Below are 15,107 nucleotides of genomic sequence, written 5' to 3'. Positions count from 1 at the left end.
GCAAGACTCATTGAATAGGAACATTTGATGGGTAGGGAAGCTAGTAACTTTAACAATATTTGGCCTGGTGGTTCGTCTGTTTATTAAGCATCCTGTTCTACTTGAAGTTGGTTTCTTTGTTATATCAAGCTGCATACAGTATAGTCAACACCCATCCTGCTGAGGTTCCAAGATGCCTGAAAGGAGATTGCTGCACTCTGCCTGCCCATTTAGGAGTGTTCCAGGAAATAACTACATAATTGGCATGCTGTAGATACAGTGAGGGAATGACTCTCAAGCATTGTAGAAAGGGAGAAGTCTCTGTAGAACTTTGCCTTAATTCTGACACAACCCATCAGCTTTACCTGGATATGAGACATGTCAGTTCTTGGTACTGGTTCTAAAGTCTATTACTAACCATTTAGCAAGTTGCCTATAAGCTTTTGCAGTCCAGTGTATCCAGCCCTACAACCTATTTGGAAATCTCTGCTGAAGCAGGCAATGGTGGTTCAGATTACCTTCTTTTGTAAGAAGGCAACAATAGAAGCCAAACTGGGAAGTGATGAAATCTATTACCAGATAATAATCGCACATCCTATTTCAGTGGTTACTACTGAAGCAGAATTTATGAAGTCCTTGAATCCATGATCAGGGCAACTTCTGGCTACATACTTTATCCTTATGAAGAATATTCATGCATCATGTTGAATGTGAAAAGCTCTCCCAGTTCCTTGAAGAGAATGACCTCAAAACAGTGGTACATCAGCTGGTAACCTCCAGGTTGGACTACTGCTATGTGCTCTTTGTAGGACTGCCTTTGTACATAATCCAGAAACGTCAGTTGATCTCTGGGTAGCCCGGAGAGACCAGATTGTGCCTGTTCCTAAAGAGTTGCACTGGCTGCCGGTATGTTTCCAGGCAAAATATAAAGTGCTGGTTATTACCTTTAAAGTCCTGAACGGCTTAGGCCCAGGTTACTTGAGTGAACACCTGTCTCTATGAGATCACTACTGCTCATTAAGATCGTCAGGAGAGGTCCGTCTTTGGGTGACATCTGTTTGTCTAGTGGCAATTTGGGATTGGGTCTTCTCAGTAGTCGCCCCTAGGTTGTGGAACATGCTTCCCGTGGGTATAAGAGGGTTATCATCCCTGGAGGTTCTCAAGAGAGCTATAAAGAGCCACCTCTTCAGCCTGACTTTTAATAATAGTTGTGTCATTAATGGTTTTAAATGAGTTTTGTGTTAATATTGCAAATGGTTTTATTTCTGATTGTGCAGTGCCCTGAGCTATTTGTGAAAGGGTGGTACATACATGAAATATAAATAAATGTGTATAAATAGGTACGTTCTCCTTCAAATACTTACCAGCAGTAGCAATAACAGTCCATAAAAGATCAGGTTCTTGCTTGCAACCATTTGAAGGGGGCAGCTGTGATTTATGTCCACTCACTCCCTTCACTCTGTGTGTGTGTGTGTGTGTGTGTGTGTGTGTGTTGTTCTCCAAAGTCTGTATCAATGGTACTAGTATCTATCACTGATAGCCAGTGATATTGGGCATCTTATTTCCCCAAGTACCAAGGTCAGCTCAAAGTTTGAAGGGACCTTGGCAAAGTGCCTGCCATGGCTCCCCTTCTACTTTGGGATTACTTGGGCATTGTTGTGGGGATTGTGTGTAACTGTTAGCAGCAAAGCTCTTCATCTGTCATCCCCTGCACTGCTTCCCCATCCCCCGGCCCCTAGTGAGGCTCCATTACCTCATTTTTCTCCCATCTTGTCCCATCTTCAAATGGGAGCTGCCCCCAAGAGGCCCCTGCAGTAACACTTGGGCCTCTGGGAGAAGACTCTCATTTGTGGGTTGGCTGCGGGGTGGGGGGTGGGGAGAGAGAGCGAAGGTTCAACTGAGAGAGTTTTTCCATTGCTGCTATGGGCATAGGTGGTCAGGGATTGGCAGTGGTGCTCCTGGGGGCCTGAGATTCTCAATAACGTCCCAAAGAATGCTGGCCTTTGATGCTTGCCCTGTCAAATTCAAGATGTATTTTATGATGCAGCCCTGATTTTGCAAGGGTTTTATTTTAAGCAGACACCCTGAAAGAAATCTCCAGATTCTGGTTGGAAAAAATTTTGCAATTTGGTGTTTTTGCTTCTCCACAGATTTTTTTTTCTTGCTTCGTTGTTGTTGCAAGATCTGAAATTATGTTGCAGAATTTAGATTCTTTTTATTGGGGGGCTAGGATGAAGATTAAAGATGGTGGGAACTCATGGAACATTGTCTTGACAATGGGAGATGCCAGAGAACAAGGACGGGTGGTCAAGGGGAGGATCTCAGTCCTTCAATTTGTAAGGTATTAGCAGAACAATTTCCAGCTTTTCCGCTTGCTTTTCTCCACAGTACTGAGGGGTTAGAAATATGACTCATTAAAAACTGAAAGCTCTGCAGAATCTTAGCTATCAAACTCTGCTTCAAAAAGATGTGTTTTGCAATATGTGGCGTCTGGATTCCCAGACCTTTTCTTTCTTTCGGTAATTGAGGACCCAACTTGTTATAAATTTAGCATTAGGTTTAGGGCTGCTACCAGTTCATCACTTTTACTGACTGTTCATTGCTCATGAGCCCTATCCACAATAAGTAAAAACAAAAACCGATTACGACTGGAGTTTGTCTATTTTGTTGTGAGCAATTCCTCAAAGAATAAGGATGAGATTCCAGCGGAAAATAGTAAACTTTGCATGAATTACAAACTGCGGACGATATATTTGCCACTTTGATCAAGCAACTTAAACTGTGTGCCCTCTGTCAATATAGTGCAGTATACATCATCACCATCAGTTTTATGTCATTTCAGTGCATGGTACCAGGCAGAGAAACTGGCCTTTGTACTTAATGATTATTTATTTATTTATTTATTTATTACATTTCTATACTGCCCTATCAGAAGGCTCTTTACAACGTGTATGTGTAGATACCTCTTATTATACTGTGGTCTTAATACTTCCCATGATGTTTTGCTTATTTATGGTAAATTGTTTGGCTGTCCAGAACTTGCTGTGTTAAAAGGTGGCAACCCTAGTTGTGATTGGTGGAGGGCAGGCATCAGTAATTGGGGAACTCCCTAATGTCAGCAGCTGTCAATTTAAATTTGTTTTCTGGGTTGTGAGTCCCTCTTGACGGCAATATGGATTAGATGCCTCAAGTCTCTTCATGTTGGGAAAGATGCTAAACTTGAGGAAGGAGATGGAAGGAGCTGTGTATTCATTGCATTCAGGGTTTTGAAAGGAGTTTTCATCTTTAAATTTTAATACAATTTTTGTATTAAACAAAGACCTTATTGAGCAAAAGGTCCTTGTTTGCCGAGTCAGAGCCATGAGGTGGTTTTTCCAAGTGAATTGTGGGTCTTTTTGAAAGGAAGGTTTCGAATGCAAACCCTAAAAGGCTGTCCTCTCTAGTGGGTGCTGCTCCTCTTCTGGCACTTCATCTGCCAAACCCCTGACCCCAACCACCCTTAATCATCCTTGCTTGTCAGTGATAGAATTGCACAATTACGCACTCCTCCCCCACCCTGGACTCCTTTTAAATTACTAACAATAGTGGATTTGAAATACAAAATGTAAATGAAGCACCCAGACTAATTTTTCGGCCTTCATTCAGATGGACTGAGTTTGCATTCTCCTCCTTTGTCTATGAACATGACTGATGAAGGCTTTCAGGAGCTGGGATACCGTCAGTATAAACAGAGAACGCTGATGCCACTGTATTCTCGATTTGGGTATTCCAGTTTTGGTCACTGGTTGCAAATGATCATCAGACTAAAGAGGAGAGGGATTCAAGAAAAATGGATTTAAAAAAAAAAGACTTATATGAATGAGTTCAGATCAGAAGATGGTTTCTAGCCACTGTAGAGGAGCACAATCCTCCAAATGCAACTTCAGAATGACTTCTAAGAAAAATAGACCATGTCAGATTAAAAAGTGTATCTTTTTCTGCCCTTGTCTCTCCTTGTGATCATTCCCACCCCTTGAGGGGTCAAAATTCAGTCAGCCAGCTCTTTGGGACCTAGCTTTTTTGTTTTACCTTACATCAGGCATTCCAAGCCTGTCGTACTCCAGATGTTGCTAAACTACACCTCCCATCACCTTCAGCTACAATTTGTTGTGGCTGGGGATGATGGGAATTGTAGTTCAGCAACATCTGGAGTACCACAGGTTGGTAACCTCTGCCTTACTTGGATGGTGCTATACTAAATGAATATATAGGGGAGAGAAAAAATTTCTTTTATTACTGATTTTAAAATGAGCCCCAACTTAATTTTGCACCTTCAGTGCTTAACATACCTTAGTATAGCATTTCAGTATGATCAGACTGAAATCAAGAAGGCCTTTCTTTTAAATTCAGAATGCAGAGGCTTGCTTTCTATCTATTCAGACTTTGGAGACTGCCTATATCTGGAGATGGGCTGAATGTCAACTGAGCTGGGATTGTGTTGTAGAGCCAAGAGAACCTTTTCATGGGGAGCCTGTGGGCAGCTGTTGCTTGCACAACATAACACCAGTCTGGGCAGCTGCACCTGCCAACTGGGCCTGGTTGTCTGCCGTAAGAAGCAATAATCCAACTAGACATGTATATATCAGGTGGTATATAAATATGATAAGTAAATGAAATCTTTGAGTACAGCCTTATATTTCCTGCTCACCTGGGGCATACAGCAATTGACCTCAGGGTATTCATTTAGATAGCAAATTGTATGGCATGTGTGTTATCTCTCTGGGCCAATGGCACTGACATCATTAGCATTGATTCATCTAGCTCTTTTGAAACTTACAGGTGGATTGGAGCCAAGGGGGAGGGGTATGGGGCCTTAACCTTACTCCCCTGCCACAGTCTGGATCAGCCCTTCTTGTTCCTCCTGATGGTGGTCTAAAGGAAGCCGTAGTAGTGGCAAGTAAGGAAGAAGGCCAGAAAAAAAGGAGGGATAGACATATTTGTTATGAGGGCAGTTTGGACGATACTCTGATTGGCCCAATTCAATGTGTGGGGGTGGAGTTTGGGCACGTATGTTTCCCCACCCTCCTGGTGCACCGCCATCTAATTACACTGTGGACGGATTCAACCGAGCCATCACTTTACACACAGTTCAACTGCTACCTTAGTAGTATTTCAGCTGTATGTAGAGAGGTGGTTCAAATACATTTGTGCACATGTGAACACACACACACGTGTGGTTAGGCAACAGTACATAGGCAGCTGCCATATACTGAGTCAGACCATTGGTCTATCTAGCTCAGTATTGTCTTCACAGACTGGCAGTAGCGTCTCCAAGGTTGCAGGCAGGAATCTCTCTCAGCCCTATCTTGGAGAAGCCAGGGAGGGAACTTGGAACCTAGATGCTCCTCCCAGAGCAGCTCCATCCCCTGAGGGGAATATCTTACAGTGCCTACACTTCTGGAGTCTCCCATTCATATGCAACCAGGGCGGACCCTGCTTAGCTAAGGGGACCATTCGTGCTTGCTACCACAAGACCAGCTCTCCAGGGTGGACCCACGTTTCTCTGTGCAGTTACAAGAGCTGGTTTAGAATATTGTCCAAACTGCTTCCTGGATCATATTGAACTCATTCATCCTGTTTAAACGTAGCAAGGTGGTGTAGATGATTGTTTAATTATTTTAAAACCTTAGTTGCTAAGTATGTGTTTCTTTGTCTGTGGATAAGAACTATATATGTATGAGCTGACTGTAGACAAGGACTAGCCTTATCTTGCTTTGTGGGTGCTGTTAGTAGGATAGACTACTGGATAATTTGTCAATCATATTTTTATGCTGCCTGATATGTACATTTCTAGGCGGTATAAAAAATTTAAAACACAATATAAAACAGTAAAAATAGTTTAAATTTCACAAAATACAGTAAAAACAATCTCATAAAATAAAAACAATTTAAGCAGTTCTTAAAATTAATGTAAAAGCCCGAGAAAACAGGTGTGTCTTAGGGGTCTTGCTAAAAGCAAACAGAGAAGGAGATGCTCTTATTTCAACAGGGAGCATATTCCAGAGCCCTGGGGCAGCCACAGATAAGGCCCAGTCCTGAGTTGCCAACAAATGAGCTGGCGGCAACTGTAACTGGACCTCTCCAGAAGATTGTAATAGGTGACAAGGTTCATGACAAAGAAGGCACTCTCTTAAATACCCATCAGTTACTGATGGAATTCAGGTTGCTCTGTTCTTTGGGGTCAAAGCAGAGATGACAGCATCTATATTTTATTCATATGGCTGCCTTGTTCACATGTGAAGTGGAAGGAAGGGAGGGCTGTTTATTATTTATATGAGAAAACATGCATGAGGAGTGGAGTAAAATCTCCCCCTCCATCCTTCCTTGCACTGATTTAAGCATCGGGCCAGGCCTGGGACAAAGTGAGCCACTTCAGGCAGCAGACTGGGGCCAGTGCTCAAGGCAGCCTCTCGGCCCACACCAGCAGGATGCCCTGCAAAAGAAGGAAAGTGAAATGATATTCTGTAGACTTTCGTCTTCACTTCCTAATAGAGAAGGAAGGGAGGGAGGAAGGGGGAGAGATATGAAAAGTGTGATTTTCTTTTGTAGGGAAGGAGGAATGTTTGGTGCTCCATTTCAGGTGGCAAAATGCCTTGGTCCAGTGCTATTTAAGCAGTTTTCTCCCATCACAATTCGTTTCCAGTATTGGGGCTGGGCTGGGCTGGGCGAAAACAGCTTGGATCTCTAACAAGGTTGTGGCAGTAGCTATTCACCAACTCTCTTTCATGAGAAGGCAGTGGCCCTTTGTATCTACGGGCAGCCTGACAATCATCGTTCATGCCATCATAACTTCAAGGCTGGATTAGTCTAATGTGTACTGTGTGGGTTGCCTGTGGGTGAATGTTTAGAAGCTCCAGCTGGTACAAAATGCAGCAGCCTGTCTCCTGACAGGAGTGGGTCACTGGAAGTACATCACACTAGCGCTTTGTCACATGCAGTGGTTCCCTGTTGCTTTCTGAACACAATTCAAGGTTCTTTAAAAAAAACCCACAAAAAACCTGTACTGTACCCACATATTTTTCCCGTGTCCCATTCAGATCTCTGTGGCTGACTGTGAATATCCTCTTGATTTCACCATCCATGTGCTAGGCTTGCCCTGGGGCAGAGTTCTTGATATTCTTCCATAGCTGTCTTTCTCCTCCTGCAGGATGGGAAATCCCCGAGTCTTCTCTTTGGGGAGTGTATAAGACCTTTTCATTTTTGCTGGCATTTATTGGTTGGAGCTAAGCAGGTTCAGGGCAAAGTTTTAAGTAATTGTCCATGATATCTGGCATTTGTTTGCTTCAGTTTTATTTGAGTCACATTCCTGTTACTTGCCTTGTAATGGGCAGGTAACAAGGAAGTAACTGCATTTTTGAAGTAAGTAAGAAATAGCTTAAAATCCTGATACATAGCTGTATCTGGAATCTTTTGGATAGTCTGGTGCTGATGTGCTAATATATATATATTCGTTCATTCGTTCATTCAATTTATATTTATATTTATATTTATACCATGCTCTTTTATATATATACCCTGCTCTTCCTCCAGGGAACCCAGATCGGTATATACACATGGTTATGTTTTATCCTCACAACTACCCTGTGAGGTAATTAGGCTGAGGGATAAGTGACTGGTCCAGAGTTACCCAGTGAGTTTTATGCTGAATGGGGATTTGAACTCAGGACTCACCAGTCCTAGTCCAAAACTCTAACCACTACACCTCACTGTTTGACTTGTGGATCTACTGCTGTCCAGCCACTAGAAAATGGTGTTTGGATCAGAGAGATCTCTCTGAGGCCTTGTGCGTGCCAGTGTCGCACGGGGCAGCTGGGAGATGCCCAGCTGGCATGTGATCATAGCTGAGGGGAGCGCCGCAGTTATGGAAGCGGTGGCACGTGGAGGAGGAGGAGCAGGTATGGATCTGATCTTCTCCCTATTAAAGGGGATGTGTGATTCCTCCATTTTTTAAAGGGATATGCTGTGATTTGGTTTCCTAATCGCATTTCATGCACATCCCTACTGTGCACTAGGTTGGAAATAAAAGTGCAGTATACATTAGTAGTAGAAGCAGACTTGCTTGGGTACTCAGGTTTGGATCCAAAGAAGAGGCCAGTTCCTGCATTCGTGTTCATTGTTTGTTCAGTGATTGGTAGCCAAACTTTGAATTGCCTCCACTGAAATGGCTTGTCCACTGAGGTGACCAAGTAATATGGCCTGCAGCATTTCACATCTTGCTTTCATATATCTTGCTTTCACCTGGGCCAAGATATCACTCGATGTTGTAGTCAATGATTGGTGTACATGTATGTGTAAATTCAGTGAATGCCCATGCAGCTAATTGTCTCCGGGTTGTTGCTAAGGCCTAGCTCTGTGTAAGTTTGTTTGGTGTTGAGGTCCATAGTAAGCAAATACTGGTAAAAATGAATCTGGAAGAAAATGTGCATATTACACATGTTATTTAACATAACTCAATGCACCCTAAAAGAACCAAGCCATAGATAGTGCATTTCATGTGCTTGCAGTGTAATATTCTTATTCAGACTCGTTCATGAACTCCAATAGGAAACTCCAATAGTGTGAATAACAAATGGACCACAATCTAGACCAAGGCAAGACATTAGGGTACCCTAGAGGAACAACAGATTCAGAGGCAGAGCTTTGAAAATGCAATTTACAAATAACTTTATAGCTCAGAGGCAGCCACCGTTTGGCGCAGTGGGGAAGTAGCCTAGAGAGCAGGAAACTGTTGGTTCGAATCCCTGTTGGTGTGTTTCCCAGAATATGGGAAGCTCCTATATCGGGCAGCAGCGATCTAGGAAGGTGCTGAAAGGCATAATCTCATACTGCACAGGAGATGGCAATGGTAAAACCTCTTGTATTCTACCAAGAAAACCATGGCTCTGTGGTCACCAGGAGTCAACACTGACCTGGCGAAACAAGCTTTCCATTTTAAACTGCAGAGGCACAATGTAAAATTTGGTAGTTGGCAATTTTGGTACAATCGCAGTTGGGCAGGGAATGAAGGTAACTCCTGGGATGAGATAAGGGGAGAGAAGGAGCAAGGGAGTCAAGATTCTAATAGCTTAGTGGTTGATGGGCAGAAAGTGTGTGTGTGTGGGGGGGAGAAAGTAATTTAAAATAGAGATAATCAAGAGCAGCTTTGATACCTTTCCTCATTCTGCTGTTTCATGTGCTATGGCAAAGGGGTGACTTCCACTAGGAGAGATCCAGGGGTCCTGGCCCAAAGATTTTGACAAAGTGGCAGGCAAGGAGAGGCATCAGGGTGCTGGCTTGGCACAAGATTCCAAGATTTGTGCCACTCCCTCTGCCCACAGCTAGCAAAAGGGTCCACTGGGTTTCCCAGTAGTCAGGAGCATGGTTAGCTCATGACAATCCCACAAAGAAAATGGGTCTAGTCTCAGTGACTCAAGGATTTCGCTCTGAACTCCAGGGGCATGCAGACAATCGCCTGTGGCAGGCCCACACAGAGAGTGACTCAAAGACTCTTAGTTCCATAGTGTCTAGGGCAGTTTTGTGTAGGTAACCACAGATCAAGCCCATGCAAGGAACTCTCAAGGATAGTAATTTCAACTTGGCAGTCTTTTACCCTACAGCCTAGTGTTCCATCATCAGGATTCAGCAGTCCAGTGATTCAGCAAAAAGGGGGAAATGTTTGAGCATACAGGTGGGCAAGAGAAAACAACATGTGCCCCCAACCTCCTTCAGCAAAGACTTCAGCAGCTGAGGTTTGAGAGTGGAGGCATTTTATTTGTCCTGTGTTAGGTTACAAAGGGGAAGACTTCTGGTATCAGACTTTGAGAAGGTGTGGATGTGGTAATTGCTATTCAGATGGAGTGCAGAACAAAAGGGTGTGCCCTCCCTGTTTTTCAGGGGTAGCCTTTTGTCTTTCAATACTTTTTGCTTTGTCAGAAATCCTGGCTTCATTAAGAATACACAGAATTCAGGATAGGTGTGCTAACTTTTGCACTGGTTCAGGATTTGCATGACACAGCTGCTTGATCAAAACAGAGGCCATCTTCCCTCTTGACACAAAGCTTTGTGCCTATGCTTTGCTTCTATCAGAAGCCAGAGTTTCCAGAGATGATGGGGTGAGGAGAGCCTGTCTAGCAACAACCACTGTGATCCAAATGAAGGCTTTGATTGGAATGGCTTTAATGGATTTTGTCCAAACTTTGTCTAACCAGTCATTGTGTATAACTTGGGATGAATCTTATCCTAGGTTCATGGGAGTTGTTATGGTTCCACATAAGATGGGGAAGATGGTGGGTTGATTTCCCCCCACAATGTACAGGTCAGATCATTTCATGAATTTCTACAGATGTGGCCTGTTAAACGTGCTGCTGGCCCACATGTTCTACTACATAACAGGGGTGTTTCTGAGCTGCCATGCTGCTGTGGGCTTCTAAGGAACTGCCAGCAGTCTTGTACTTAAAATAGTGTTCTCAGAGAGTGGGTGCATTACTTAAATATTTGTGCTCTTACACAAAAGTGCAAGATTGCTGGCAGTTCCTTAGGAGCCTGCAGCAGCGTGGCCAGCTCAAAACTGCCAACATTACATTGTGGGATGTTGCCCACTGTTATTTTGGCAACCATGGAACACAACAATTTAGGGACAGTTGTTGCTTCTGTTCTACATGCAAGTCTGTGTAGAAGCAATTGATTTTATCCATGGTTTTCTCATTGTCATTTCACTCCCTGACCTTCCTGCTATGCTGTTCTGCTGTGAAAGTGATCAGCAGAGGCCTGTTTTTGTTTAATCTTGTGGAGCACCCTGTGTAACAATGACATTATATAACCTGTGTGTGTAACGCCCTTTACACTGAGTTTCCAGATGAAAGTACAGCAGAGTTCAATCCTTCTTGGGGCCAAATTGCATTCCACTGTTACAGGTGACGAAGCATCCATAGTCCCATTCAGACATTATGTTGTACGAGTGCACAGATGTCTGTACACTCATACATATTTTTGTGTGAACGACTGTACCTGCGTTCATTTAAAAGTGAACTTGGGTACCGGTCCCTCAGATGCATGAAGCAGATGGGGAGTTTACTGCTGTACCTGCACTTGCAGAACATGTAGATTACTATAATTGCATATAAATCTGTGTACACTGTACACAGAGCCCTATTGAGACATTATCTTAAGCACTCATACAATGATGCAGATACAGATTTGTTCATGGGTACAATTATTGGCATGGTATGTTGAACACAGATACAGCAGTACAATTCCTATCTGTACCCTGCATCTGAGGGACCTGCACCCAAGTTCACCTTTTAAAATGAACACAGATATAGTTGTTCACACAAAACTATGTACAAGTATACAGACATCTGAACACAGGTACAACATAATGTCTGAACGGGGTTAGATTGTATGAGATTGTATGTTGAACACAACATGTGGATAGGACTAATCAAATTACAGCAACTTGTGTCCATAGGCAAATCTATCTGCCATTGCCAGCCAAAAATGTGGGAGAACAAAGTGGCTGCCCAGCTTCGATCAGTGTCCAGCTGGAACCACAGGGACTCCCTGAAGTGTCAGGAGATGGTACAAGTGAGGTACCACTAGCATCCTTTATAAGTCATGGTTGCAGTAGGCAAAGTCAGTGAAGTAGTTCTGTGCCTGAAACCTCCAACATAAACCAGGGTCAGCCCGCTTACATAAGAGCTGGTTCAGAAGTTCATTGTGAAATGCTTTGCTGACATGGCAGATTTCCCTGTGTGGCTAGAAATAAAAGGAGCTAATCGTTGGAGAGCTACTGTGCTATGCAGAACATCAGATCTTGTGGCACAGCAAACGGTTAAGGAAAACAGCCCCTTATCCATTGGATGGTAGATGAGTGGGCAAGGGGAAGGTGCACTTGTATCCACTCCTGCAAGCTCATCTGGTTGAGGCAAGTCGTCATGACTGTGAACAGAGAAAAGTACGTCAGGGGTTTGCCCCATAAGGTTAATGCCACTGAGTCTCGGGCAACAGTGGGATAATCAAAGGTACCAAAGCTGCTGCAGATACCTGAAGGAACTGGGATGGTGTTACTAGGGAGACTGGCTGGGGAAGGTTCACTTCATTTCGAAAGATACCTCTTAACTCCCATATTTTTTCCTCACAGGCGAGCTCACCTCCGGCTGTGTTTAGAACGCTTAAAAGTTCTGATACCACTAGGACCCGATTGCACCAGACACACGACTCTCGGGCTGCTTAACAAAGCCAAAGCACATATCAAGGTAAGTGTTGAATTGTTCATATCTTGCCAGCATCTTCCTATAAGCCTAGTATTGCAGCCAAGTTATCTGGTAGGATAACATCTGAGCTAAGGAAGGCTAGCACCCTGCCTAAAGGTTATTGGCGCAAGTACAGTGCGGGAGTTTGACAGTGCTTTGCTATGGACCTTACTCTCAGGCACACACGTTTAGGTATTAAGCCTTGGTGCAAAACTACACAGTGCCTTAAACCTCACAGTAACAGAGGGGATTAAAGCTGTGACTGAAAGTGGACCTTTTCCAGCTCCAGTTGTGGGGACCATGATTGACTGTGGGAACATGACATTCAGTGCGGGTGGGAATCTAATATTTTCCCCATATGCTGTTTTTCATGTCAAAGATGGCACTCTCACTCACATACCCAGAGTGGCTATTTGCCCCCAAAGCAACTAATTCCAACAGTAGCCACTTGTGGGGAGGGGAAATCAGTGCAAATGTGGTGGAGGCAGAAAGTGTTCTCTTCAAAGATGCCTTGGTTGGATGGGTTCTATATTTGAGAGAGGCTACAGTCAGCTATGGAGTGGTTGGGGTCCCCCCACAGTATGAATGCAGATTCCAGCATCTGACAAATGAGCACTGAGATCAGGAGGGTTCTGAATGAGTTGAACAGTTAATTGGGACAATTAATTCTTTCATTAATTATAAATGTAGATTCTCCAAAATTAAACGAGAGATATATCATCTTAATGATATCCCATGCTGGGGACATTGTTAAGAAAGGTTTTTAATGTATTGATTAGTATATCACTAGCACCGAGATCCTGACTAACAGAACGTGAGTGTTTGGATGGTCTGTGAGGACACACTGGGAGCCATCGTGCAATTTCCCCCTTTCCTCCTGCGTAGGGCTAATATTTCGGAATGCAGGTCATGCTCCAGAAGCATTCTGTAAGGTCGGAAACTTATCACTGAGGTTCAGCGATGTATTTCCAGTCTTCCAGAGTGCTTTCAGAGCACAAGCATCACCTGGAAGTATTAGCTCCCTTGTGCAGGAGGACTGGAAGCATTGTGTGAGGGCTCCCAGCATGTCGCTGCAGACCTTCCTAACGTGCAATGTCAGCAAATTTGGTTCAATCACAGCTAAAAATTAATCTGTTGAAAGCAGAAAGGTATATAATATAAAGCCGAGTATATTAACTTGGAAAGCAGTCCTTTTGAAATCACTGGACCTTACTTTTGAATAAACTTAGGCTGTCAAAATGTCTAATCTGTTGATGGCTATAACCAGATGTCAGTGTGTGCAGTGGTTAAAGTGTTGGGAATGTGGTTGTGAGATTTAGGTTTTTAATTACCCAGCCTAAAGATTAGAGGGAGTCTTTTTCTTGTATTCTAGCTTAACTTGCCGTGTTATTGAGAGAAGTGAATAGGAGAAAACAATATAATAAAAACACATGCTGTAGCAATGACTTATAACACTGAAACATTCTTGTCCAGAGTTGGATTTATGTTCATTGGAGGTGAAGAGGAAAAAATGTCTAGTATTGGGGGCTGGAAGGGATTTTTAAAAAGAATTGCTCCTCAGAAGCAAGGCAGGACCAGTCTGAGATCAACCAACCCAATGTGCCACAAGCAGAGAGAGAGCGCCAGATGCTCAAAGCAAAAGCTCCGGATCACTTGAGGAAGTGAGCCAGGCTGCATGTTACAGGAAAAGGCCACTACTAGTGGGCTGCAAGTGCTTTGCATGTGTTAACTGTTTAAATCTAGGCCTATTTAAAATGCACTTCAGTGTACATTGAAACTGAAGTGAAGAATATGCACAATGCACAATAGCCGGTAACAAAACAAAGAACAAAGAACCAGACTATTTTAAAACCGCACAGCAGGTGCCCTTGTCTGCAGCTTTCCAACTCTTCTCCTGATGGTTTGCTTTAACAAAGGGTAGTGCCAGGCTCCCAGGGATCAGGATGTGCTTAAACACACTGGAACAGCTCGGGCTTAGCAAGGGAGGGGAACCCTGCTTGCTTAAACGGATGGCATTAGCCTGAGATGACTCCATAGTTATGCAACATGCTGGCCATCAGGAAACCCTGTGCATTGGCCTGGTAAGATTTCCCAGCTGTGATCAAAGGAGTCTGCAGTAGGTTACATAAACCGCTGTTCAAATGGGAAACGGCTTCGAAGAAATACCTTATAAACCAAATGGACAAGAGTACACCAACCTTTTTTATTTAATGGGAAAATGCATTAAGAGTAACCTGAACAAGGCCTGAATGTTCCTTACTTGAGCAACTAAGATCTGCTGATGGAGGAAACTGGCAGTGAGTGCATCCCACATTAACTGAGCACTATGGTCACAGTCGCCTTAACTTTGGCTCTTTTCCTCACTCACCAAAATCATGACTGAGCTGCAGGCTGAGTTTTATCTATTTCTTTTTGTGCCCCTAACAGGCAGGATTCATGCTGTCTGAAAGCATAAATTTGTTCCAGATATTAACAAATGAGAGGGAAAGCCTTGTGCAAAAAATGACTGGGCAGATCACGAAAATGAAAAATTGGGTTTGTGTGTTTTTGTTTTTTGTGTTTGTCGTGGCAGAAACTTGAAGAGGCCGACAGAAGAAGCCAGCATCAGCTTGAGAACCTGGAAAGAGAGCAAAGGTTCTTAAAGCGGAGATTGGAGCAGCTGCAGGGCTCTCAGGAGATAGAGCGAATACGAATGGACAGCACTGGATCAACCATTTCTTCAGATCGCTCCGATTCAGAGCGGGGTGAGTATTTTATCCTTGGTACCCTTGTTTAAACAAGGACACAAAGTTCTGAAACTGTTTCCTGCTTCTTCTCCTTTGTCCCTTGAGTAGCTTTACGTTGATCCAATTGGGCTTG

General features: G+C 43.5%; 1 protein-coding gene across 5 annotated transcripts in view; it reads left to right on the top strand.

Annotated features, from left to right (window-relative positions):
• Nucleotides 1-15,107, top strand: part of MXI1 (MAX interactor 1, dimerization protein) — a 110,971-nt gene that overhangs the window by 84,406 nt on the left and 11,458 nt on the right. For all 5 annotated transcript variants that reach the window (XM_053305315.1, XM_053305314.1, XM_053305318.1 and 2 more), the window contains exons 4-5: nucleotides 12,137-12,251; nucleotides 14,821-14,992. In XM_053305315.1, coding sequence (XP_053161290.1) covers nucleotides 12,137-12,251; nucleotides 14,821-14,992 — 287 coding nt within the window. The remainder of the gene's footprint in view (nucleotides 1-12,136; nucleotides 12,252-14,820; nucleotides 14,993-15,107) is intronic.

This window comes from Hemicordylus capensis, chromosome 3, assembly GCF_027244095.1.
Source record: "Hemicordylus capensis ecotype Gifberg chromosome 3, rHemCap1.1.pri, whole genome shotgun sequence".
NCBI lineage: Eukaryota > Metazoa > Chordata > Lepidosauria > Squamata > Cordylidae > Hemicordylus > Hemicordylus capensis.
This window is presented reverse-complemented; position numbering and strand designations above follow the sequence as displayed.